We start from the raw sequence: 24,342 nt of genomic DNA, 5'->3' as shown, positions 1-24,342 counted from the left end.
GTTATTTTATTGTTGTTATAGTTATTATTGTTGTTATTGAGTGATCTGTTTCTTTAGCTTGTATTCAGATACTTTTGGGCAGATTCTCTCAAATGCTAACAATGTAAGCAAAATACAACACATCTCTGTCATTGTGAGTTGGTTCTGTGCTGAAGTACAACTTTACTACTATTTATGATTTTACCTTTCAGTGATTCCAGAAATCAGCTAAAGTGGAGCTACAATCTCCACAGAGTTTTTTTTTTTTTTTTTTTTTTTTGGGGGGGAGGCATACCTACCACTCTGGGCACACATGTGAGTTGTTAAATTCCTACATATACAAGGGCACCTTTGAATGTCCTCATTTCCTCAGCTTTCGCCCCAAGGCTTTATATATCTGACTGTACTGCTAAGTGATGTTTGAGGCAGCTGTGAAGTTGAATTGAGGCCTGGGATAAAGTGTTGTACCCTCAAATATGAGTTTCTGAGTCTGATCTGTGGCATCACATATGGTGATGCTCTGGTTCTCTGTCTCTCCTTAATAAAGTTTAAAAATATTTTGAGCCCACTGCTTTCCTACTCAGAATAAGCTCTGAGTTAACAAAAGCAACAGAAAAAAGTACTTTGTATCACTGCTTTATGAAAACTTGTACAGGATAGAACAAATAAAATACTATCTGTAAGATTTGCTCTGGGATCTGGGACTAGGGCTGTGCAGGGAATACATACCACTGGTAAACTACTAAGTGTTTGGGACATAAGCAAGTAAAGTTCCACAAAGCTTTTCTACCATTTTTAAGTTGTCTTTCTCTTGGTTTGCATCAATCCTTTGCTATAAACCTTTTAATGTTTTACAGATCTCTGACAAAATGGGTTGGTAGTTTCTACTTGCTTTTCAGTGTTTATGTGAAGGGACATTAGTTGCTTTCTCCAGGGGCCTTGTGCATATATGATTTCACAATTCCCAGGCCATGTTTTCATTCCGATAAAAAGTTACAGCACCTGTCATATGGTGCTGGGGCTTAAATTTGGATCACATGCATGAAGTTATTTCCTTTTGTTGCCCTTGTTTTATTGTTGTAGTTATTGTTGTTATTATTGATGTCGTTGTTGGATAGGACAGAGAGAAATGGAGAGAGGAGGGGAAAACAGAAAGGGGGAGAGAAAGATAGACACCTGCAGATCTGCTTCACCGCCTGTGAAGTGACTCCTCTGCAGGTGGGGAGCCAGGGGCTTGAACCGGGATCCTTATGCTGGTCCTTGTACTTTGCACCACCTGTGCTTAACCCACTGCACTACTGCCCAACAATGGCTTTTTAAACAAGAGTTACCACCAGTCTTCTTTTTTCTCTTGGGGCTAGAGTTTTAGCCTCCTTCCCCATCCTCTGTCCAGTGTATCACTGAGCATTTGGTTAATAGTGGTTAGTGGGTCTCTTGAGTCACTTCTTTGGACCATGTCATGCCTTTCTTTCTTTCTTCCTTCTTTCATTCCTTCCTTCCTTCCTCACTTCCTTCCTTCCTTTTATGTCTTTCATTTTTTATCTCCCTCCCCTTTCCAATATACCTAAAACTGTTTTGAATCCTTGACAATCTTTTGAACCACAAAGCATTGACCAAGGCACTCCTGAGTATAACTGGATCCATACTGCAGTGTCTTCTTGTGAAAGATCCAATGTCAGATCCCAGTTAAGGAAAACAGAGATTGAGTAACCAGCTATCCCGATAATTCCTCAGAGGTCCAAAGAAGAGATGAGCAAGTAAGGGGTCTTTGGAAAGAAAGCATCTTTGCCAGGGTTCTGAGGGGCTGGCTGGGGGCAGCTGAACAATGTGAGTGCAGCTGAAGGAATAGGGCCAAAGCCTAAATTAGGGTACAGGAACACTACGGCCCTGGTGATTGGACTGGGCAGAGCTCTGTTGGTAGACATGTCACACCCTTCTATGACAGGTGAGAACCCACTCAGGGCACCAGGCAACTTTCTCTCTGACCTGCAACCTTGCTTGCTCAAGTTCATGAGACACCCAATCCCTAATGAAGATGGACAGTACTTGAGATAAGTGCAGAGAGATATGAAGAATGTCCCCCCAGAGTAAGAATATGAGTGGGAAACTCACTCCCAGTACCTGACTGTTGATGTTGAGGGGGGCTGCTTCCTGGTTCAGTGTTGTCACAACAGAATGGACCAAGGAGTGCAGATCCAGGGCAGGTCATGGTGGCAGTGTCACTCACACAGGCCTGGGCTGCAAGGGTCTGGAGGGATGGTCCAGAAACAGGGTTCCATTTCTACCTCTTCAGAGTAAGATGGGTGGCTGGGCATGGCTGGGATCTAGAGATCAGCAAGAACGCAGGTGAGCAGGCAGAGGAAGAGGCTAGCTCCAAGAACCCATCTTCCCACCAGGCAGAGGTCTCTTCTTCTATCCTGAGGCCTGAGGAAGGTCTAACTCAAGGTCTCAGTGACTGATACTATGCTTCCCAATATTAGATATAAGGGGGAAGACTAGCTAGGCCTGGTGACACAGGCTTATGAGCCAGAGTCAGAGGTGGGAGGGAGATACATACTGACCCCCAAGCAAGTTGGGTACACAGTATCTGGCAGGCAACTCTTCCCTGGAAGGGTCCACCCCTCATTCTGACACAACACTGAGTTGAACTACTGAAATCACTCAATGATAACAGCAGCTCTAGAGGCTGCGTGGCCTGGCTGCAGATGTATACATGGCCATCACAGTGTCACCTGGCCAGTTCTGACTTACACCCCCTAGTAGCAGCTACAATGGATGCCCCCATTTCTCTCCTCCTGAATTGTTCTCCCCATGTGCCAGCTGCCCCTGCTCAGATTCCTACCCATTTCTGATGCTGATGTCCCTGGTTCACTTCTGAACCTACATCTACTTTCTGTTAACCTGATGTCCCTGGTTCACTTCTGAACCTACATCTACTTTCTGTTAACCTGCCTAGCTCTGAGGCATCGACACCCCTTATCTTGTAAAGACTCCCAAATATGGGTCCATTGTGAGTCCTAATTGATCCCTCGGAATAGGAAATAAGACAATCCTATTTAGATGCAAGGATCAACTGTCTATTTTCTGTGCAAATGCACCATACCCAGTGGCCCACCTGATAGTGGGGCTTGACCTTTTGCCCCCCTAATCATACCGCATAAATACCAGGTAACTAGCTGATCCTTCTGACATTTAGGGATACAGGGAAGGCTGGCAGATGCTCAGTGTGGACACAACATACTTATAGACTAGATTTCTCCTATAGGACATATATTTTCAGTGTTTCCTTGGCACCTACCCCATGCCAAAGTTTGTTATGGGAACAATGTAAGGTCACTGAGATGGTCGACACTCTCATGGACTTCATCAGAAGAGATCACAGCAAAGGCACCAGTGTTCTGAACAGAGACAGAGGCAGCAGGGAAGTAGTAACACCCTAGGACACTGAAACCAGTTCCGGTGAAGGCAGGAGAAAGGGACTGGCTGGTGGTTGAGTGCATATGTTACAATGCATAAGGACACCAAATTCAAGCCCCCAGTCCTCACCTGTGGTGGTGGGGAAGCAGCGCTGCAGGTGTCTCTCTATCTTCATCTCCCCTATCAATTCCTCTGTTTCTATCCAAAATAAATACTTTTTTTAAAAAAAAAGAAGGGGCCAGGTGGTAGTGCAGCAGGTTAAGTGCACATGGCACAAAGTGCAAGGACCAGCGTAAGGATACCAGTTTGAGCTGCCGGCTCCCCACCTGCAGAGGGGTCTCTTCAGAGGTGAAGCAGGTCTGCAGGTGTCTTTCTCCCCCTGCCCCTCTTCCCTCCATTTCTCTCTGTCCTATCCAGCAACAATGATAATAACAACAACAATAATAATAACAACGATAGACAACAAGGGCAACAAAAATTAAAAAAAGACAAAAAAAGATTAAAAAAAGAAGAAAAGAAAGGTTGGAAAAAGGAGGGGAGAACCAGGCTGGAAGTGCAGACAGAAGCAGGATTATTAGGAGACAAGCTACAAGAAGCCTGGGCTACCACTGAAGATGGGGATTCAGCCACCTTTTAAAAAAATATTTTACTTATTAATGAGAAAGATGAGAGGAGAGAGTGAGAGAGAAAGAACTAGACATTATTCTGGTATATGTGCTGCCAGGGATTGAACTCAGGACCTCATGTTTGAGAGCTATATCCATTGTGCCACCTCTTGGATCAACCCCCCCTTTTTTATTAAAAGAAAAATTGGGCCAGGGAGATATCACAGCAGTTATAAATAAGCCTTTTACAAGGTCCAAGGCTCTAGAAGTCCCAGGTTTAGTCCCTGGGTACTACCATAAACCAGAGTTGAGCTATGATCTCTCATTAAAAATAAGAATGTCTTGGTGGGGGAGATACCATAATGGTTATGCAAACAGACTCTCATGCCTGAGGCTCCAAAGTCCCAGGTTCAATCCCCTACGCCACCATAAGCTAGAGTTCAGCAGTGCTCTGGTGTTCCTCTCTCTCTCTCTCTCTCTCTCCATCCTTCTCAAGAAAAAAAAATAATGTCTTAAAAAATAAACATGCCTTTAATTAAAAGTGTATTTTGGGGACAAGAGATAGTTTACCTGGTAGAGTGTAAACACAGACACATACAAAGACCCAGGTTTGGGCCCCAGACACCATCTGAAAGCAGTATGCAGGGGAAGTTTTAAGAATGGGGAAGCAGTACTGTGGTGTTTCTCTTCTTTCTCTGTCTTTCACCCAGTATCTGAGTCCCATCAGCATATATATATATTTTCTTTTTACCAGAGCACTGATTAGCTCTGGCTTGTGGTGGTGGTGGTGGTGGTGGTGGTGGTGGTGGTAGTGGTGGTGGTGGTGTGTGTGTGTGTGTGTGTGTGTGTGTGTGTGTGTATTGAACCTGGGACTCAGGCATGAGAGTCTCTTTGCATACCCATTATGCTATCTATATCTACTCCTGCCTCTCTACCCAAAAATCTTTGTAATCTATTACAACAGTCTAATTAGTCAAGACTAGATCCTCAAAAGTGACCTAATTTTTTTTCCAGGCTGGGGAGAGAGCTTACTGGTGGGGTATCCACACTGCTATATGCAGAATCCAGGTGTGAATCCTGGTGCCACAAGGGAGGTAATGGAGGAAGCTTCAGTGTTGTGCTGTATAAACATTTACTCTCTCTGTTGAATAGGAAAAAAAAAAAAAGACAGAAAAGAAAAAGCCTGGAGCAATGAAATCATATATACAAGGTTCTACCAAAACACTTTTTTAGTGCTGTGTATGCTCTACAGTAGAGCTATCTCATCAGTGCTCATGCACATTGAGAGACAAAAATGAAACCTCTCGGGAGAACTGCTCTATGGGATGAATGGGGTGGCCTAGAGGAGATTCAGATCAGGGAAAGAAAGCACTGCTGTCAATATGGCAGCAGAACAGAGCAAGTATTACCTTCAGAACAGAGCAAGTATTACTTTCATGTCAGAGTACAGGAGGACTTAGCTTTCTCTTACAAGAGGAGACATTTTTCTGTTCATTTTATTTTAAAACAAGATCAGAAGAGAAAACACAAATAGAACTTGAACTGGAGTTGGTGTATTGCACCAAAGTAAAAGACTCTGGGGTGTTGGGGGGGAGAGTTCAGGTCCTGGAACAGGATGGCAGAGGACCTAGTGGGGGTTGTATTGTTATGTGAAAAACTGAAAAATGTTATGCATGTACAAACTATTGTATTTACTGTCAACTGTAAAACATTAATGCCCCAATAAAGAAATAATAAAAAAAATAGGAAAGCTATCAGAGGAGGGGATGGGATATAGAATTCTGGTGGTGGGAACTGTGTGGAGTTATACCCCTCTTATCCTACGGTTTTTGTCAGTGTTTCCTTTTTATAAATAAAAATTTTTAAAAATTATCATCATCATTGTTTTATAACCAGTGCACTCATTGCTCAGCTCTGGCTTATGGTGGTGCAGGGAAGTGATCCTGAGACCTGGGAGCATGGTGTACATAATCATTAAGCTATCTCCCTGCCCCCCTAAAACTGTCATGATCTGCAGAGCCAGGTCACATTTACACACACACACACACACACACACACACACACACACACACACACACACACACACACAGCATTGGAGCTTCCTCCAGTGCCACTGCATCTACTACATGGTGCCAGGGTTGGAATATTGGAAGGCAGATGCCTTACTCAATGAGCTCTCTCTCCAGTCTTTAAAATTGTTTTAAAATATTTTATTTTATAAGAGACTGGCACAACTCTGGCATTTGTGGTGATGGGGCTTCATATCTGCAAATCCTGTACTCTACCTATTGAATTATCTCCCAGGCCACTACCAAACACTCTTATAGCTACCATCACTGTAACTGAACAGTGTACCCCCAGTCCAATGGCTGAGTACACGTTATAATGTACAAGGATCTGGGTTTGAACCCCTGGTCCCCACCTGTAGGTGGTGGGAAGCTTTGTGAGTGGTGAAGCAGTATTGCAGGTGTCTCTCTCCCTATCTTCCTTACCCTTCTCGATTTCTGACTCTCTCTATTCAATAAATAAATAAATACAATTTAAAAATTAAACAAAAGAAAGAAACCTAAAAGGTAACAAGGACTGAATGGCCAGGGAAGTTCAGGATTTGCATGTGTGAGGCCCTAGTAGTACATATGCAGGAGAAGCAATGAAACACTCCAGTCAGCTGCTCAGTTTTCCCTCCCAGCGTCTAGTATACCTTTCCAGATTATGCAAGGCCTGCACAAGCATTTAAAAAATATATAAATTATCTGAAACCATGCTCCTCTTATGTCCTGCCTATCTCACATCAGTCTAAATGGGAAACACTGCATCTGTGGGTGACAGAATGTCCTCCTCATCCTCACTGTCCACAACCTGGTCTCCAGAATCCGCAAATGTGCTATACCACCCAGCCCAAAAAGCTCTGCAAAAAGAATTCGGGTGATGGGTCTGGGTTAGCCTAGTGAAACCAATTTCTCTACATCAGCCCAGGAAATATCTGAGACTCTGAGATCCCCGGGTCATGTGGAGTCTGTCTTCAGGAGTGAGAACGAGAGCATCACTCTGGCACATGCAATGTCCGGAACTGAACCCAGGACCCCGTGCTGGAGCTTTATCTACGACCCCATTTCCCAGGCCTGGGAGTCTGTCTTCAGAAGGCAGGAACAGTCAGCAAGGAGAAGGGCACTTCCATGTAACAACCCCAACTCCAGGAAACGTGGACAGACCAACAGCTCAAAGGACAGCAGACACCCCTTCACAGACGCGACAACGCTCCTCCGGCTGCGGGCGCTCTTTCCCCGCAGCCCCCCTTGGCCCGCTGGGGGAACCCAACCGCTCCGCACCGGCCTGAGCAGCGCCGCCGGCCGCGGTCCTCGCACCCGCGCGGGGCCACCGTGGCCGCACGGCGGACGGGCTCCCGCTGCAGCTCCGCCCTGAGGCTCTGCAGCCCCCTCCCTGCAGCTGGGCTCGGCCTCGGGCCGCACCGGCATCCTTCGGGGGGCGCTTCCTGGAGACCCTGCCACTGCCTCCAGGCCGAGCCGCCTTAGCCCCCCTGCCCACAGCTCCCACCACTCTTCCCCTAGACTGCCCGGGGCTGGCACCCACCGCAGAGATACTGGAGACGTGCCGGGAGGCGGTCCGTGGCTGGGAGGTCGGACCCCGCGAAGGCCCCACCTCCCGAGGTCGCTTCAGGGAAGGCCGCAACGCGGCCACACTGGGGCGGCTCCCTCGGAGGCGGATCCAGAAAGTCCCGCCCCCACTTCCGGCCCGCGGCCCGGCTGAGCCTTTCTGGGCGACTGGAGGCTCGCCGGTCTTGCCCGCCCCTCTCAGAGTCGGGAGCAGGACGTTCCTGCGGCCGGAGTCAGACGGGGAGCTGTGAGGTGGATGCAATTCGTTACTGAATGATGTGAAATGTGAAAGACTATGGACAGAAGATCAGGAAGGCCAAATCAACAGCTGACAGCGCCTCTGTTTTTGGCGGAGGACCAAATGCCAGAACTGAATCCCCTAAACCGTGGTGCTTTGACTGGTAGATGGAATAACCCAAATTACTTTTTCCTCTTTTTAATTTTTTAAAAATTTTTGTCAGAGCACTGTTCAGCTCTGGTTTATGGTGGTGCTGGGGATTGAACCTGGGACCTCAGAGCCTCAGGCATGAAAGTTGCTTTTGCATCACCACTGTGCTATCTCCCTTGCCCTAAAGAGCGCATCTTCATGTTCTGGCCGCTGCAACATGTCCACTGTCCAAAGCTGTTACTTTTCCTGCTTCTTTCTCAAGACTATTTAGGAGATAAACCGAGAAAACCTGGCGGTTGATGGACTATTAGGGGCCTTGGAAGAGCATGGAGTCTTGCTGTGAGTCCTGACATTAGTCTGGATTGAGAAAGCCTGTCCGTAGTGTTCCGGGCTAAGTCATTCACACTCTGAGCCCGCCCACCGCACCCTTCCTCGGGGGTTGGAATGAGTAGTCGCTCGTGTGTTTCCGGAGGGGCGAGTTACTTGTCGGACTCGGGTCTTTAATAGGCTCCAGCACCGACTGCACACATGGCGGTGAGCTATGCGCCCATCTGCGGGGGGCGGCCTGGGGTGGTCAGAGGCCTCCAGTGACCTCGTGCTGCCCAACTCTCTCCAGGCCCTGGAACGTCCTGCCCCGGAGACGGCTGCGGCCCCCGGCCCAGGTAGTGCCCCTGCATCCCGGCCCCGCCCTCGCCCCTCCACGGGGATTTCACCCCTCGCCCTTCTGCGTAGGGCGCCCCGAGAGCTGTGACGCCGCCCAAGGTCCCGCGGCCTCTAAGAAGCAAAAGAAGAAGAAAACCCGGAGCCGGACTTGTGTGCCCGATGGAGGCGGGAAGGCGCCCGGAAAGCCAGCTCCCGAGGAGGCTCCGCGAAACGCCGAGGAGCAGGCAAGGGCCCGGGACTGCGGGGCTGCGGCTTTGGGGCTGCTTGGTCACGGTGTCCCGCCTATTTCTCACGGCCTCTTTCTTCTTCCTTTTTTCTTCTCCTCCTCATTATTATGATTTCCTCTCTAGGGTTACTGGGGCTCGGTACCTGCACTATGAATCCATTGCTCCCAGTTTCCATTTTACTGGGAAGGACAGAGAAATTGAGAGAGAGGAGGGGAGAGAGAGGGGGAGAGAAAGACGGACACCTGCAGACCTGCTTCACCACTTGTGAGGCGACCGCCCCCTGTAGGTGGGGAGCCGGAGGCTGGAACCCAGATCCTTGCACGGGTTCTTGAGCTTCACACAATGTGCACTTAACTGGATGTGCCACCGCCTGGTCCCCTGTCACGGCCACTTTCCTCCATCTATTGCAGGCGGAGCAGTTGGCCCGGGAACTGGCCTGGTGCATAGAACAGCTGGAGCTAGGCCTGAAGATGCGGAAGCCCAGCGCTAGACAGAGTGAGGGGCCCTTTGGAGACTTGGCGGGAGGTGACATTGACAGTGCTGCGGCTACGTGTACCTCCAGGGGATGGATTCTTGTGGGGTAGATCACCAGCCTTGATTTTTATCCGCAGAAGAGCAGGCCATTGGGTCAATTAAGACCCTACGCAGTGAAAAGACCCCCCTGCCCCGGAAGAGGCAGCTGATGCACTCCTTGTTCGGGGACTACAGGGCTCTTATGGAAGTTGAGAGGCAGGAGACCCTGCGGGTGCTCAGGGCTGGTGAGTGTGTGTGTGTGGGGGAATATCTAGTTAAAGGGACAGGGAGGGAAAGCCTAGAGAGTGAAAGGAAGAAACAAAGCAGCAGGGTTGGTGACAGGAAGTGACAGGTTTAGGAAAACCCAGGAGATGGTGGCGAAAACCTGGACTTGGCAGCCAGGGGCACCAGATTAGTGGGATTCTAAATGGGGTTGGGGCGGTGTGCTGATAATACCTAGTAATCATCAGAGGGATAGTACCTAATCTGTGCGAAGAGATTTGAGTTGTATGGGCACAATTAACAGTAACTGTTACTACACATTTATGACGGCAATTTTCCTCTTCCCAACAGCAGCCCACTCAGCCCGGGTGAAACCTGTAGGGGAGGCAGCCAGAAAGAAGAACGGAAGAGTCTGCAGGTCTCGCCTACCAGGAGGAGCCAAGGCCACCCTAGACACTCCTGAGGAAGAGTTTAGGTTCAATTTCTTTTAACCTCTTCCATATCCTGGAGCAGCCTCCCTCCTTGGGTGATGCTGGTGTTTGTCTTGGGTGCAGAGCCATTCTGGGATTATGTGAGATTGGCCTGTCCCTGACAAGTCTGTGAATGACTGTTAGGCAGAGGTGAGACCACTGTTTTGGTTACTGTCAGACAAAACACAAAACCTCCTTGCAGGTTTTCTGATGGGGTGACCTGTCCCTCCTGCCAGAAGTGGGAGGTTCATCTAGGAAAAGCTTATGTGATGAGTGTTCAGCATATTTTAGAAAGAACATTTTGCTGACTCTGGAGAAGCCTCATAATTGTATACTGATACTCATTTTTGAAACGATGTCCTGCCAAATGGTGTAGTACTCTGTCATTAAATCATATTGTCCTAATAAAACTTTTTTTTTGTATAAAAATGGATGAGTGATAGCATGTGCTGTCTTAAGAGGAAGTACAGATGAAGTGACTTTGCTGGTCCACTCTTTCACCCCAAAACTTGGGTCTTTAGCTCTGCTTAGGGAGTCATTGTGACTTCCCACAGGCCCTACTTCACTTTTGGCTCAACATTTCTTGCCCTAATGGTCTTGGTCAGTGACTTGGCTTGAGCCTCAGTGAATGATGACTTAAGATAGTTGCTTTAGGTGTCAACTTCTGGCTCTTTCCTACTTTGAGTTGAGTTCTCCAAGTGACTTAATCCTCTTCAGTGACTTTGATGCCATTTTGGTGGTATGTCCCAAACTTATCTTAAGGTATCTGGAACTCAGTTGCCTTCTTAACGTCTCTGCTTGACTGCTTCATGGACATTTCCAACTTGACGTTGAAAACATTTGATTAGACCTCAAATGTCCTTTCCTCTTCATTGAATGTCATGATACTTGGTTGATCATATCCTATACCTGGTTCATCATCAGTATTTGTTTGTTTGTTTATTTATATCAGCACTGCTCAGCTTTAGTTTATGGTGTTGCGGGGGATTAGACCTGGGACTTTGAACTTTCAGGTGTAAGAATCTCTTTACATAACCATTATGCTATCTAACCTCGCCCTTCAGTTCTCTTTTTCCAGTGTAGATATTTCAGTACTTTAGCTTGTTTGGAAACAGCCTTTAGAATAAATCTCAAATCCGTAGTGTTTTCGTGCTTTCTCCTCACTACTAGGCATCCTAGTGGTGGTTCCACCACTTACCTGACTGTTGCCTAAGTTGCCAAGTGCTAATTTTCCTTGTCTCTTCTCCCATCTGTCTGTCATCTGCAGCCAGAATAATTTCTCCTGTGTGTTGTGTCCCACTTCTTTGACTCCGTCCGTGACTTCATAGCCAACAGAGGACATGCACCTGTTTAGGTTTATTACTGCTTCTCTCATTTGCTCCTGAAGTAACCAGACTTGGTCCTGTCTCAAGATTTTTAATCTTGCTGTTTGTTTTCCTCTACTCTTATATCAGCCTGACCCACTATTGGGAGAGTAGCCATGGATGGAGAAAGTGTTGGGTTGTTGGAAAAGTCATGACATATTTGTGTTTTTCTATGCAAAGCTGTGTCATGACTTTTCCAATAATCCCACTAATACTGTCCTATCATCAGTTTGAGGTGGGGAGGGACATACAGAGGTTAGCTCTGTGTGATGTTCCCAGCTTCACAGTTAGTCCAGACTTTGGGAACTGCATGAGGGAACACAGGAACAGGAAATACTTGAAGACAGGTGGTGCACTTCTTGGTGTCTAGATGGTATGTCAACCCAGCTGCTCTATCCATTCTTAGACTATCTGTTGGGGACCATTCTTTGACCTGTACCCAGTGGTATCCTTGGCAGTGAGTGAGTCTTCCATGGCTTGTGTGTGTAGGGGCCATAACTAAACCACATTCCTCTCCTAGGCCTCAATTCCCTATCGTTCTCTCTAATGATTTTTAAAGTCTGCCTAGGTTACATGTGTCTGAAACAAACACCACTACACTGACTTCTTCAGGGTTCTCTGGACCCCATTGTCCTTGCTTTATGCAGAGACCCCACTCAGTGAGTGACCTGTTGCTTCCTCAGTCACTACTTCTTTTTTTTCTCTCTTTTTTTCATTAGTGATTTAATATTGATTTACAGAATTACAGGCCACACCGTTACCACCACCAGAGTTTTTTTTCTTTTTCTTTTTTTTTAAAGATTTTGTTTATTTATTAATGAGAAAGATAGGAGGAGAGAGAAAGAACCAGACATCACTCTTCTGGTACATGTGCTGCCAGGGACTGAACTCAGGACCTCATGCTTGAGAATACAATGTCTTATCCACTATACCACCTCCTGGGCCACCAGAGTTTTGAATCCCTAATCTCCTTACTGCAAGCCACCACAGTTCTCCTAAGGTTGTAGAAATGTGCCAACCATCATCTCTACAACTATCTGTCTATATTTGTACATAATTGCTCCCTTTTTCTTCTTGGCCCAGCCCTCTGTTTCCCTCCAAGTCACTCATGACCCTATTACTACACCCAAATGTTCCTCCCTTTTTCCTCCTCTCTCTTCGTGTGCTGATAGAACTGGAGTTCAGAGCCCTCTTATCCTCTTCCTCCTATCACTTCTCCCTCATTGACAGTATGGATCAAATTGTTTCTGGGCTGCAGAAAGTAGGAGTTCTGGCTTTTGTAATTGATTCTCCACTGGACTTAGGCATTGGCAGGTCAATCCATACCCCCAGCCTGTTTCTGTCTTTCCCTAGTGGGGTAGGACTTTGGTGAGGTCATCTGCCCAGAGAAGTCAGGATGGAATCATGCAGTCATTACTTCTTTCCCGGGGTTCACATGGCCCTTCTGTGCTTCTGGATCCTGGTATCCTGAGCTCTCTACTCATATTATCCCTCCTCTCTTGGCTTTCCTCTACCCAGGGCATCACTCAGTTTTCCCCTCTTCCTTTCTCTGGTTCTCTGTCTTTACAGATTTTCTTCTACTGCTGCCATACTTTGCCAAACGTTGACTCTGGGAGGTGAGGTGGCCTGGATGTGCAGAGCAGCATGCAGAATTTCAGGAGCCTGGCTTCACTGAAGGTGTCAGTAGGTCTGAACTAGGAAAGTCATGGTGTAGCTGTGGAACTCAGGTGTCCCAGGACACAGGAGGTGCCTGTGACAGCCCTCTCACTGCATGAGGAGGGCACATTCAGGCCAGATTCCACAGAGCCACTTAGCTCGGGGAGCCAATAAAAATGGTGAACTAGGAGTGCTAATGGTACCAACCCACACCTCATCCTTCTCCCATGTGTGAGGACTCTGAAAGCCAGAACCAGAGTTGGTTTTTGCTAAGTCCCTGGATACAGTCACAGTGACAAAACTTCTCATGTGGTATGTGTGTGTAGTGGGGGAATGCAGGAGGCCATAGCATTGGCTGGTGAGAAGCAAGGAGCTAGGAGGCATCAGTTGGAGGAGGTGAGGATCTTGTGCTGCTGGTTGTTGACCTTGACTGGCAGTATGGGTATGTGATGTGCCTCACAAAGGACCACAGGCCACATCTGTGAGGCCCTTGCTGACTAAAACCATACCAAAGCATCCTTAAAAGTTATAAATATGACCTCTAGGGAGTCGGGCGGTAGCGCAGCGAGTTAGGCGCAGGTGGCACAAAGTGCAAGGACCGGCATAAGGATCCCGGTTTGAGCCCCCGGCTCCCCACCTGCAGGGGAGTCACTTCACAAGAGGTGAAGCAGGTCTGCAGGTGTCTATCTTTCCCCCTCTCTGTCTTCCCCACCCCCTCCATTTCTCTCTGTCCTATCCAACAATGACAACAATAATAACTACAACAAGGGCAACAAAAGGGAATAAATAAATAAATATTTAAAAAATATGACCTCTAGGTGGCAATGGTGTCAGTATTTTGAGTGTTAGTCACTTGGACATTGTACACATTGGTCTACATCGGATAGAGAAGTAGAGCCAACCACAAAAACACAGCCATATTGAATGGGAGGACATTTTCTCCACAAAGGCAGAGCAACAGTGCTCCTTTGTGTATCACTTGAGAATCACACACACATACCACCCTGTTGTTTTCGCCGGGCTGGCTTCACGGGCGGGTAACAGATGACCAGGGATTCATGGTTGAGCTGTAGACAGTATCTCTTTATTCATGCAGGATGCAGCACAATCTATACCAAGCTAAGCTAAACTAACAACTACAAACAATATTGTCCTTATAAATATACTAGCCCAGTAGGGTGGGAACAGGATGCGACGCAGAGAGGGTGGAGAGAAAAGTGACTGGTGAAAATCAGGGTGTGACAAGGAGAGGGGGCGGAGCAGGTAAGAATTCTACCACTGAACCACCAATGCCCTGGAGGGAGGGTGGTGTTTGTTAACAGGTTATGTAAATAGAATACAGTGTTATGTAAATAGAATGCAGTGTTAAGCAGGGGGGATTTAAACCAAATGAAACAGAAGGGGTTTTTAGAAGCATACCAACAATTCCCCCTTTCTTTTTAACTAATGGCCATAGTATCAGGATTGTGGGGTGAACAGAAACCTATATCTTACAGGCGTTTTCAAAAGAACTGGCATAAGACATGGAAAACAAAATAGGCGAGCAGCAATAACCAGTGTGATGCCAAGGGGAACGTTTCTTGCCTCAAAGGGCAAGACCTGGCAGGTGAAAGGGCATTTCTTGCCTCTGGGAGCGCTTCATGCCTCTGGGGACATCTCTTGCCTCAAAGGGCGTTTCCTACCTCTGTGGGCATAACCTAATAAGGAGGGGGAGTTTTCTGCCTCTGTGCACAGAGCCTGCAGGCGACGGGACATGGTCTATAAAGTCTCAAGGCAATTGGCTGAAGTTAGTCTTTGAGAAACACAGCAGCGTGTACCAGTAAGTCTGATGGAGGTGTCAGTCCAAAGTAGCTGACCACAGAAGAAAATGCCAAGGGATGAAACGCTGCATGTCTGTCTCGATGGGGAATGTCGGCCACCGGAATTCTGCTTTTCTGTAGAGAGTGATCTTTGGAGTCTGTGAATCTGTTTCTTCAGGTCATGCCAGGTCACATCATTGGTTTCCAGGGGTGTGTTGTAGTCATTCCATCTTGTGGGTGATGTCAGAGAACAGGATCCAAATGGATTTCCAGGAATTCCATTTGAGTAGATGCTTTTTCATGTGAAGATTTGACAGCTGAAATTCACTTCTTGTCAAACAGAACTTGTAGCAGATTAGAAGTTTACTATAATTGATAACTCCATTATAATTGGAAGTCCTTTCTAGTATGATTTTAAGGTTGTTTAAACAGTTTAAACTCAATAAGATGTGGAAAGGTAAACAGAAGAACCACGGTTAAAAGCCTCAGGCATGAGAATAATTAACATAATAATTGCACTATCTGCCCCGCCCATAACTCATACCATTTCAGGATTAAACGTTTCAGATTTATGCCAAGATGTAAAAAAGAAATCAAAGGCAGGAAAAAACAATTTTTTGGATTGTTTCTGTATGTCTCTAGAAATCATGGCTGCATCCAGCATTTTTTTTAAGTCAGTGTCAAGCAAAAATTCAGTCATTCAAATCACTCTCTTATGAAACAGATCTCACCATGTAGCATCAAGAGTCCCCGGAGGGCGTACTAGTCAAAAGCTCCTCAAAATTCCATTTAGGGTGCTTCTGACTGTTCCTGCTGGATTGCTTCAGGCAATTACATTCCTCCATGAGGATAATTTCTGGAACCATCCGTTCCACCCCGGTTCCATGGCTGCCAGTTCTTAGCAACATCGCCCCGCCAGATATTCGTCGGGATGCAGCATCATCTAAGTTCATTTCCCATGTCTACGCTCGACCGGACCTGCCAATATACGCAGATATCTTCGCCCACCCTGTCCAACGCTTGACGTCTCGTCACCCAATCTGGTCCCCTACGCCTACACTGAACTTCTCTGTTCCAGACTCTTGGAAACAGAGTTGGCAGTCAGCTGAGGTAAAGAACAAACATCTCATCACAGACCCCTGCAAGCGTCAACCCGGCTTTGACCTAGCACATTATGATTGGGCCCTCCTCAATCGCTATTGAACAGGCCATGGCCGGTGCACCACTATGTTCAACCGCTGGGGAGCCAGAGATGACCCGAACTGCCCCTGCGGCTACAGACAGACTATGACCCACATAGTCAATGACTGCCACCTCTCCAGATTCAAAGGAGGTCTCGAAACTTTACATCAGGCTCAACCTGATGCTGTTGACTGGCTACGGAAGAAGGGCAAACGCTAGAAGAAGAAGGCACCCATTTTTAAAAGTGTCTTCCCATCGAAGAAAGAATCCAATCAGGAGAGTAGAACTAACCATGTGTCTCCATTCTTGGGGACTGCCAGGGTACTGGAGAACGCTCCTCAAATTAGAGTAACTGCCTCATGATGAAACAGTAGAGGTTTTGGCAAACCTCTTCATAAGTAGAAGAGAAGACCATAGTGCATAGGTAAGCAAAGTCTTCACTTATCTGGGAGTTGCACAGGTCCGGTCCCACGTTGTAGGTGCCATTATGTTGTTTTCGACGGGCTGGCTTCATAATGGTGCCTACAACGTGGGACCGGACCTGTGCAACTCCCAGATAAGTGAAGACTTTGCCTACCTATGCACTATGGTCTTCTCTTCTACTTATGAAGAGGTTTGCCAAAGCCTCTACTGTTTCATCATGAGACAGTTACTCTGTCTCTGGAACATTTTGCTCAGGGCCACACTTTGTTTCCCTTACCGGGAACTTTGGTTTCTTGTGACCCTAATCATAGAGCTTGGGAGATGCATGGAGATTTCTCCTTGGACTTTCTGGATTCCCTCGCCCATGTTTCCCGAGGAGAAGGACTGCATTTTGCTCCGGGCCACAATTTGGTTCTTTATGACCGTGATCATAGACCTTGGGATATGCATGGGGATTTCCACTGGGACTTTCTGGACTTCTTCTCACATGTTTCCCGCTGAAAAGGACTACTCTAGTTTGAGGAGCGTTCTCCAGTACCCTGGCAGTCCCCAAGAATGGAGACACATGGTTAGTTCTACTCTGCTGATTGGATTCTTTCTTCGATGGGAAGACACTTTTAAAAATGGGTGCCTGAAGCAATCCAGCAGGAACAGTCAGAAGCACCCTAAATGGAATTTCGAGGAGCTTTTGGACTAGGACGCCCTCCGGGGACTCTTGATGCTACATGGTGAGATCTGTTTCGTAAGAGAGTGATTTGAATGACTGAATTTTTGCTTGACACTGACTAAAAAAAATGCTGGATGCAGCCATGATTTCTAGAGACATCCAGAAACAATCCAAAAAATTGTTTTTTCCCACCTTTGATTTCTTTTTTTTTTTAATATTTATTGTATTTATTTATTCCCTTTTGTTGCCCTTGTTGTTTTATTGTTGTAGTTATTATTGTTGTTGTCGTTGTTGGATAGGACAGAGAGAAATGGAGAGAGGAGGGGAAGACAGAGAGGAGGAGAGGAACATAGACACCTGCAGACCTGCTTCACCGCCTGTGAAGTGACTCCCCTGCAGGTGGGGAGCCGGGATTTGAACCGGGATCCTTATGCCGGTCCTTGTGCTTTGCGCCACCTGCGCTTAACCCACTGCGCTACAGCCCGATTCCCCTTTGATTTCTTTTTTACATCTTGGCATAAATCTGAAACGTTTAATCCTGAAATGGTATGAGTTATGGGCGGGGCAGATAGTGCAATTATTATGTTAATTATTCTCATGCCTGAGGCTTTTAACCGTGGTTCTTCTGTTTACCTTTCCACATCTTATTGAGTTTAAACTGTTTAAACAACCTTAAAATCATACTAGAAAGGACTTCCAATTATAATGGAGTTATCAATTATAGTAAACTTCTAATCTGCTACAAGTTTTGTTTGACAAGAAGTGAATTTCAGCTGTCAAATCTTCACATGAAAAAGCATCTACTCAAATGGAATTCCTGGAAATCCATTTGGATCCTGTTCTCTGACATCACCCACAAGATGGAATGACTACAACACACCCCTGGAAACCAATGATGTGACCTGGCATGACCTGAAGAAACAGATTCACAGACTCCAAAGATCACTCTCTACAGAAAAGCAGAATTCCGGTGGCCGACATTCCCCATCGAGACAGACATGCAGCGTTTCATCCCTTGGCATTTTCTTCTGTGGTCAGCTACTTTGGACTGACACCTCCATCAGACTTACTGGTACACGCTGCTGTGTTTCTCAAAGACTAACTTCAGCCAATTGCCTTGAGACTTTATAGACCATGTCCCGTCGCCTGCAGGCTCTGTGCACAGAGGCAGAAAACTCCCCCTCCTTATTAGGTTATGCCCACAGAGGTAGGAAACGCCCTTTGAGGCAAGAGATGTCCCCAGAGGCATGAAGCGCTCCCAGAGGCAAGAAATGCCCTTTCACCTGCCAGGCCTTGCCCTTTGAGGCAAGAAACGTTCCCCTTGGCATCACACTGGTTATTGCTGCTCGCCTATTTTGTTTTCCATGTCTTATGCCAGTTCTTTTGAAAACGCCTGTACGATATAGGTTTCTGTTCACCCCACAATCCTGATACTATGGCCATTAGTTAAAAAGAAAGGGGGAATTGTTGGTATGCTTCTAAAAACCCCTTCTGTTTCATTTGGTTTAAATCCCCCCTGCTTAACACTGCATTCTATTTACATAACACTGTATTCTATTTACATAACCTCTGTTAACAAACACCACCCTCCCTCCAGGGCATTGGTGGTTCAGTGGTAGAATTCTTGCCTGCTCCGCCCCCTCTCCTTGTCACACCCTGATTTTCACCAGTCACTTTTCTCTCCACCCTCTCTGCGTCGCATCCTGTTCCCACCCTACTGGGCTAGTATATTTATAAGGACAATATTGTTTGTAGTTGTTAGTTTAGCTTAGCTTGGTATAGATTGTGCTGCATCCTGCATGAATAAAGAGATACTGTCTACAGCTCAACCATGAGTCCCTGGTCATCTGTTACCTGCCCGTGAAGCCAGCCCAGTGAAAACAACACCACCCAAACAAAAATTTAAGGATCTGATGGCTCAGTGGTAGAGTGCATATATGTTCAGAGGCTAGACAGCTCCTAGGTCTGATTAATTTGTTTACTCTTCTCATTTTTCCCCCTTTCTATTTTTTTTAAATATTTTATTTATTAATGAGAAAGATAGGAGAGGGAAAGAACCAGATATCACCCTGGTACATTTGCTGCTGGGGCTTGAACTCAGGACCTCATGCTTGAGAGTTCAGTGCTTTATTCACTGAGTCATCTCCCAGACTACTCCCCTTCCTATTTTATTTGATAGGATAGAGAAATTAAGAGGGGTAGGGGAAATAGAGAAGGAGAAAGAGAAGCCTGCAGACCTGCTTTACTGCTCATGAAGCATTCACCCATAGGTGGGGAGCAGGGACTCCTACCCAGGTCCTTGAGCATGATAATGTGTGCATTCAACTGGGTGTACCACTACCAGCCCCCTCTTTTAATTTTTTTATATTTATTTATTCCCTTTTGTTGCCCTTGTTTTATTGGACAGAGAGAAATGGAGAGAGGAGGGGAAGACAGGAGGAGAGAAAGATAGACACCTGCAGATCGGCTTCAATGCCTGTGAAGTGACTCCCCTGCAGGTGGGGAACTGGGGGCTCGAACTGGGATCCTTACACCAGTCCTTGCGCTTTGCAGCATCTGTGCTTAACTCGCTGTGCTACTGCCTGGCTCCCTAAACATTTATTTTTAAGAGAGACCAGAGTCCTGCTCAGCTCTGGCACATTGTGGTGCTGGGTTTGAACTTGGGACCTTTGGGAACTTGGGCATGAAAGTCTGGTGTACAACAGCTTTGCTATCTTCCCAGCCTTTCTTCTTGATATGTCTAAGACATGAACAACCTACAAACCTTTTCTTGGTAACCTCATTTGTTTACTCAAACCAGCAAGTTTTTTATTTTTTATTTCTTTATTGGGGAATTAATGTTTTACATTCAACAGTAAATACAATAGTTTGTACATGCATAACATTCCCCAGTAACCAGCAAGTTTTTTTAAAATTTATTTCTTTATTGGGGAATTAATGTTTTACATTCAACAGTAAATATAATAGTTTGTACATGCATAACATTCCCCAGGTTTCCATTTAACAATACAACCCCCACTATGTCATTTATCATCATTCATGGACCTGTATTCTCCCCACCCACCCCAGAGTCTTTTACTTTGGTGCAATACGCCCAGCAAGTTTTTATTGAAGCCTTATGACATTTTTAAGATAGGAACTCCCAGAGTAGGAATTAAATGGGAAAGTTAGTGGTGAAGGCATTTCTGGACAGGTAGAAAACTTTATACAGTAGAGTCACTCCATTCCAGCAGTGGACCTATTAAATGAATTAACCAGGACCATTTGGTGGCACAGCTGGTTAAGTACACATGTTATAATGCATAAGGACTCTGGTTCAAGCCCATAGTCCCCACCTGCAGGGGGTAAAGCTTCACAAGTGGTGAAGCAGTGCTGCAGGTATCTCTATTTTATTTCTGTGTCTCTCTTAAAATTTTTATTTATTCATGAGAAATGATAGGAGAGAAAGAACCAGACATTACTCTTGTACATGTGCTGCTGTGGATTGAACTCGGGACTTAATGGTTGAGAGTTCAAAGCCTTATTCACTGCGCCACCCTCCCGGACCACTCTGTCTTATTTCTCTGTCCACCTTCTCTTATCAACTTCTCTCTGTCCTATCATATTAAATAAAGTTAAAACATTTAAATGAATTAACATGATGAATAACTGATAACTGAATAAGCAAGTTCTTGTAATTCCATGTCTCTGAGAAACTGGTAGGGAGCAGGTACCAAGGAGGGGACAGTTGTAGTGTGTGGTCGGACATTTCATTGAGGACAGCAGTACAACTAGCAACAGTGGTGACAGGCAGGCTTCCCTTTTGCAAGGCTCCTGAATATAGAGCAACATCTCTGGACACAGAGTAAGGAATCTGAACAATATCAAGAGAGAGATTTCCCCATGAATTTGGGAGATAATTCATAGCAACAGTAATTTCTCACAGTAAGGGATTGGGGGAAGAAGCAGTGCTTTCCTTCATACAAAAATTTGTAGTATTTTAGATCACTGGCAGGAATCAACCTCAGTTTATACTCAAAGAGATTAGCTAATAAATCAGTATCATGTTCAGGGTAATTGGAGTAAAAATATATCTCAATTAATGTTGAACAAAAGGTAAAGTCATGGACTGGGGGAGACAGCATAATGGTTATGAAGAAAGCTTTCATTCCTGAGGCTCTGTGGCCCCAAGTTCCACCCCCAGATCTTCTGTGAGAGGTGATCTGATCTCAGCTTCTTTGTATAGCTCACTCATTAAAAAAATGAAAAAATATTATGTTTTTTTTTAAAGCAATGTCACAATGGACAATTTCATTCAAAGGATAGAATCAGATTTCTATTCTAATTCTGTTTGAATGTAGTGTATATAGGTGCTATATTAATAAATTGGTACACCTGAAATAGTGTTAGTTGCAATGAATGATCAGTGAAAGTATAAAGAAATTATCCGTGGTTTGGGAGGTGGCACGGTGGGTAAAGCACTGGATTCTCAAGCATGGGGTCCCAAGTTCAGTCCCCAGCAGCACATGTACCAGAGTGATGTCTAGTTCTTTCTCTCTCTCCTCCTATCTTTCTCATAAATAAATAAATAAATAAATAATTTAGAAAAGAATAAGAATCTTTCATGCCTGAGGCTCTGCAGTTGCAGGCTCAATCCTCAGGACCACCATACCAGAATTGAGCAGTGCTCTGGTCTTTCTCTGTGTGTTTTTATATCTGTGTATCTCTCATTGAAATTATAAAATAAAATATATATTTTTAAAAAGAAATTATCCATAGATGACTGTTGGTATACTTCTAAGTTTTTTTTTTTGTTGCTTTGCTTGACATTGTAGTCTATTTACATAATCACTGTTTTACCTGGGTCCTGCCCTGCCTGCAGGGTATTGGTTTAATCTCCATTGGTTAGATGGAAGCTTTCTATGTTCTGTTCGTGCTCTTTTTTTTTGCTTCGCCCCCTCTCCTAGTCATTTCCTTTCCCTTACCACTTCCGGTGAAGAGATGCATAAAAGGAATGTATCTGATTAATAAACGAGATACTGCTTCCCCATTCGGCCATGAGTCCCTGGTCATCTGTCTCCCACCTGCGAAGCTAGACTGGCAACTGGCACTCCGAACTGGGACTGGCATTTGGCGCCCAACCAACGTGGGACCTAACCTGCCCATCCCCCAGATAAGTAAACTTGGGTACCTATCCACTATGGGCTGCCTTTCTACTTATGAAGAGGTTTCCCAACGCCTCTACTCTTTCGTCATGAGACAGTTTCTCTGTCTCTGGAACATTTTGCTCTGGGCCACACTTTGGTTCCCTGAACGGGAACTTTGGTTCCTTATGACTGTGATTGTAGAGCTTGGGAGATGCGCGGAGATTTCTCCTTGGACTTTCTGGACTTCTTCTCGCATGTTTCCCACCAAGAAGGACTACTCTAACTTGAAAAGCATTATCCAGTAATTTGGCAGTCCCCAAGAATGGAGACACATGGTTAGTTCTACCCTCCTAATTTGATTCTTTCTTCGATGGGAAGACACTTTTAAAAATGGGTGCCTGCAGCAATCTAGCAGGAACCGTCAGAAGCACCTTAAATGGAATTTCATGGAGCTTTTTGGACTAGGAAGCCCTCCAGTGACTCATGATGCTACATGGTGAGATCTGGATAATCTGGTTCAAGGTGAAAGAAGCAAATACTGCCTACTGCTTTTCTCTCAATTCCCCTCTCGTTGTTATCTCAGAATATCTTGAGTTTGCTGTCTGCTTTCAGTTGCGTTTCATAAGAGAGTGATTTGAATGACTGAATTTTTGTATGACATTGACTTAAAAAAAATGCTGGATGCAGCCATGATTTCTAAAGACATCCAGAAACAGTCCAAAAAATTTTTTTTCTCTTGATTTTTTACGTCTTGGAAACGTTTAATCCTGAAAATTGTATGAGTATGGGCAGGGTAGATAAAGCAATGGTTATGTTAATGATTCTCATGCCTGAGGCTTCTAACCATGGTTCTTCTGTTTATCTTTCCACATTTTATTGAGTTTAAACTGTTTAAACAAACCTTAAAATCATACTAGGAAGGACTTCCAATTATAATGGAGTTATCAATTATAGTAAACTTCTAATCTGCTACAAGTTTTGCTTCACAAGTAAGTGAATTACAGCTGTCAAGTCTTCACATGAAAAAGCATCTGCTTAAATGAAATCCCTGGAAATCCATTTGGACCCCTGTTCTCTGACATCGCCCACAAGATGGCATGACTACAATGCACCCCCCCCCCCCCGAAACCAATGATGTGACTTGGCACGACCTGAAGAAACTGATTCACAGACTCCAAAGCTTACTATCTACAGAAAAGCAGAATTACAGTGGCTGACCTTCCCCATCGAGACAGACGTGCAGCATTTCATCCGTGGTCATCTGCTTTGGACTGATGCTTCTATTGGACTTACTGGTACACCTCTTGGACACTTTACACAACTTTACAGCAGTTTCCCTTTATGCTGCTGGGTTTCTCAAAGACTGACTGCATCAGTCCATGGACTTTGCAGCCAGAGCCTTGGGACTCTATAGACTACGTCCCCTCACCTGCAGGTCCTGCACCCAGAGGCAGGAAACCCCTCCCTCCTTACTAGGTCCTGCCCACAGAGTCAGGAAACACCCTTTGAGGCATGAAATGCCCCAGATGGCAAGAGATGCCCACAGAGGCAGGAAAAGCCCTTTGAGGCATGAAACGCCCCCAGAGGCAATAGATGCCCCCCAGAAGCAAGAAATGCCCTTTTGTCTGCTAGGCACTGCCCTTTGAGGCAGGAAACACCCCTTCAGGCCTCCCCTTGGCATCACACTGGTTCTTGCTGCTTTCTTATTTGTTCCTCCATGTCTTCTGCTAGTTCTTTTGAAAATGCCTGTATGATATAGGTTTCTGTTCACCCCACACTCCTGATACTATGGCCATTAGTTAAAAAGAAAGGGGGAAATGTTGGTATGCTTCTAAATTCTGCTTCTAAGACCCCTTCTGCTGCATTGCTTGACGTTGTAGTCTATTTACATAATCACTGTTTTACCTGGTTCCTGCCCTGCCTGCAGGGTATTGGTTTAATTCCCACTGGTTAGATGGAAACTTTCTATGTTCTGTTTGTGCTCTTTTTTTTGCTCCACCCCCTCTCCTAGTCATTTCCTTTCCCTT

The 24,342-nt window shown here is 45.6% G+C and overlaps 2 protein-coding genes across 4 annotated transcripts in view; one reads left to right on the top strand and one right to left on the bottom strand.

The window, feature by feature from the left end:
- Positions 1-7,851, bottom strand: part of ZNF16 (zinc finger protein 16) — a 36,275-nt gene extending 28,424 nt beyond the window's left edge. Inside the window, exons 1-2 of the mRNA XM_060197080.1 lie at positions 7,593-7,851; positions 2,207-2,303 (exon numbers count right to left, since the gene is read on the bottom strand). Coding sequence (XP_060053063.1) covers positions 2,207-2,294 — 88 coding nt within the window. The 5' untranslated portion in view covers positions 2,295-2,303; positions 7,593-7,851. The remainder of the gene's footprint in view (positions 1-2,206; positions 2,304-7,592) is intronic.
- Positions 7,835-10,529, top strand: C1H8orf33 (chromosome 1 C8orf33 homolog). Of its 3 annotated transcripts, XM_007516090.3 has the most exons (6): positions 8,352-8,537; positions 8,620-8,665; positions 8,736-8,890; positions 9,304-9,388; positions 9,505-9,651; positions 9,980-10,529. In XM_007516090.3, exons 1-6 carry the CDS (start codon positions 8,532-8,534, stop codon positions 10,117-10,119), a joined length of 579 nt encoding a protein of 192 aa, XP_007516152.2. In that variant the 5' UTR covers positions 8,352-8,531; the 3' UTR covers positions 10,120-10,529. The 3 variants fall into 3 exon arrangements, with proteins under 3 accessions (XP_060053155.1, XP_007516152.2, XP_060053144.1); XM_060197172.1 differs by lacking the exons at positions 8,352-8,537; positions 8,620-8,665 and adding an exon at positions 7,835-8,342; XM_060197161.1 differs by having other exon boundaries at positions 8,526-8,665.
- Positions 10,530-24,342: the final 13,813 nt, after the last annotated feature.

This window comes from Erinaceus europaeus, chromosome 1 (genome assembly GCF_950295315.1).
Source record: "Erinaceus europaeus chromosome 1, mEriEur2.1, whole genome shotgun sequence".
NCBI lineage: Eukaryota > Metazoa > Chordata > Mammalia > Eulipotyphla > Erinaceidae > Erinaceus > Erinaceus europaeus.
Note: the sequence above shows the minus strand (reverse complement) of the source record. Positions and strands in the feature narration are given on the sequence as shown.

Bases quoted from the DNA above. Each gene is read 5' to 3' on its own strand.
- C1H8orf33 (XM_060197161.1), top strand. From the start codon at position 8,545: ATGCGCCCATCTGCGGGGGGCGGCCTGGGGTGGTCAGAGGCCTCCAGT. The intron at 9,389-9,504 runs GTGAGGGGCCCT...TTTTATCCGCAG, and splicing joins GAAGCCCAGCGCTAGACAGA to AAGAGCAGGCCATTGGGTCA. The intron at 9,652-9,979 runs GTGAGTGTGTGT...TCTTCCCAACAG, and splicing joins CCTGCGGGTGCTCAGGGCTG to CAGCCCACTCAGCCCGGGTG.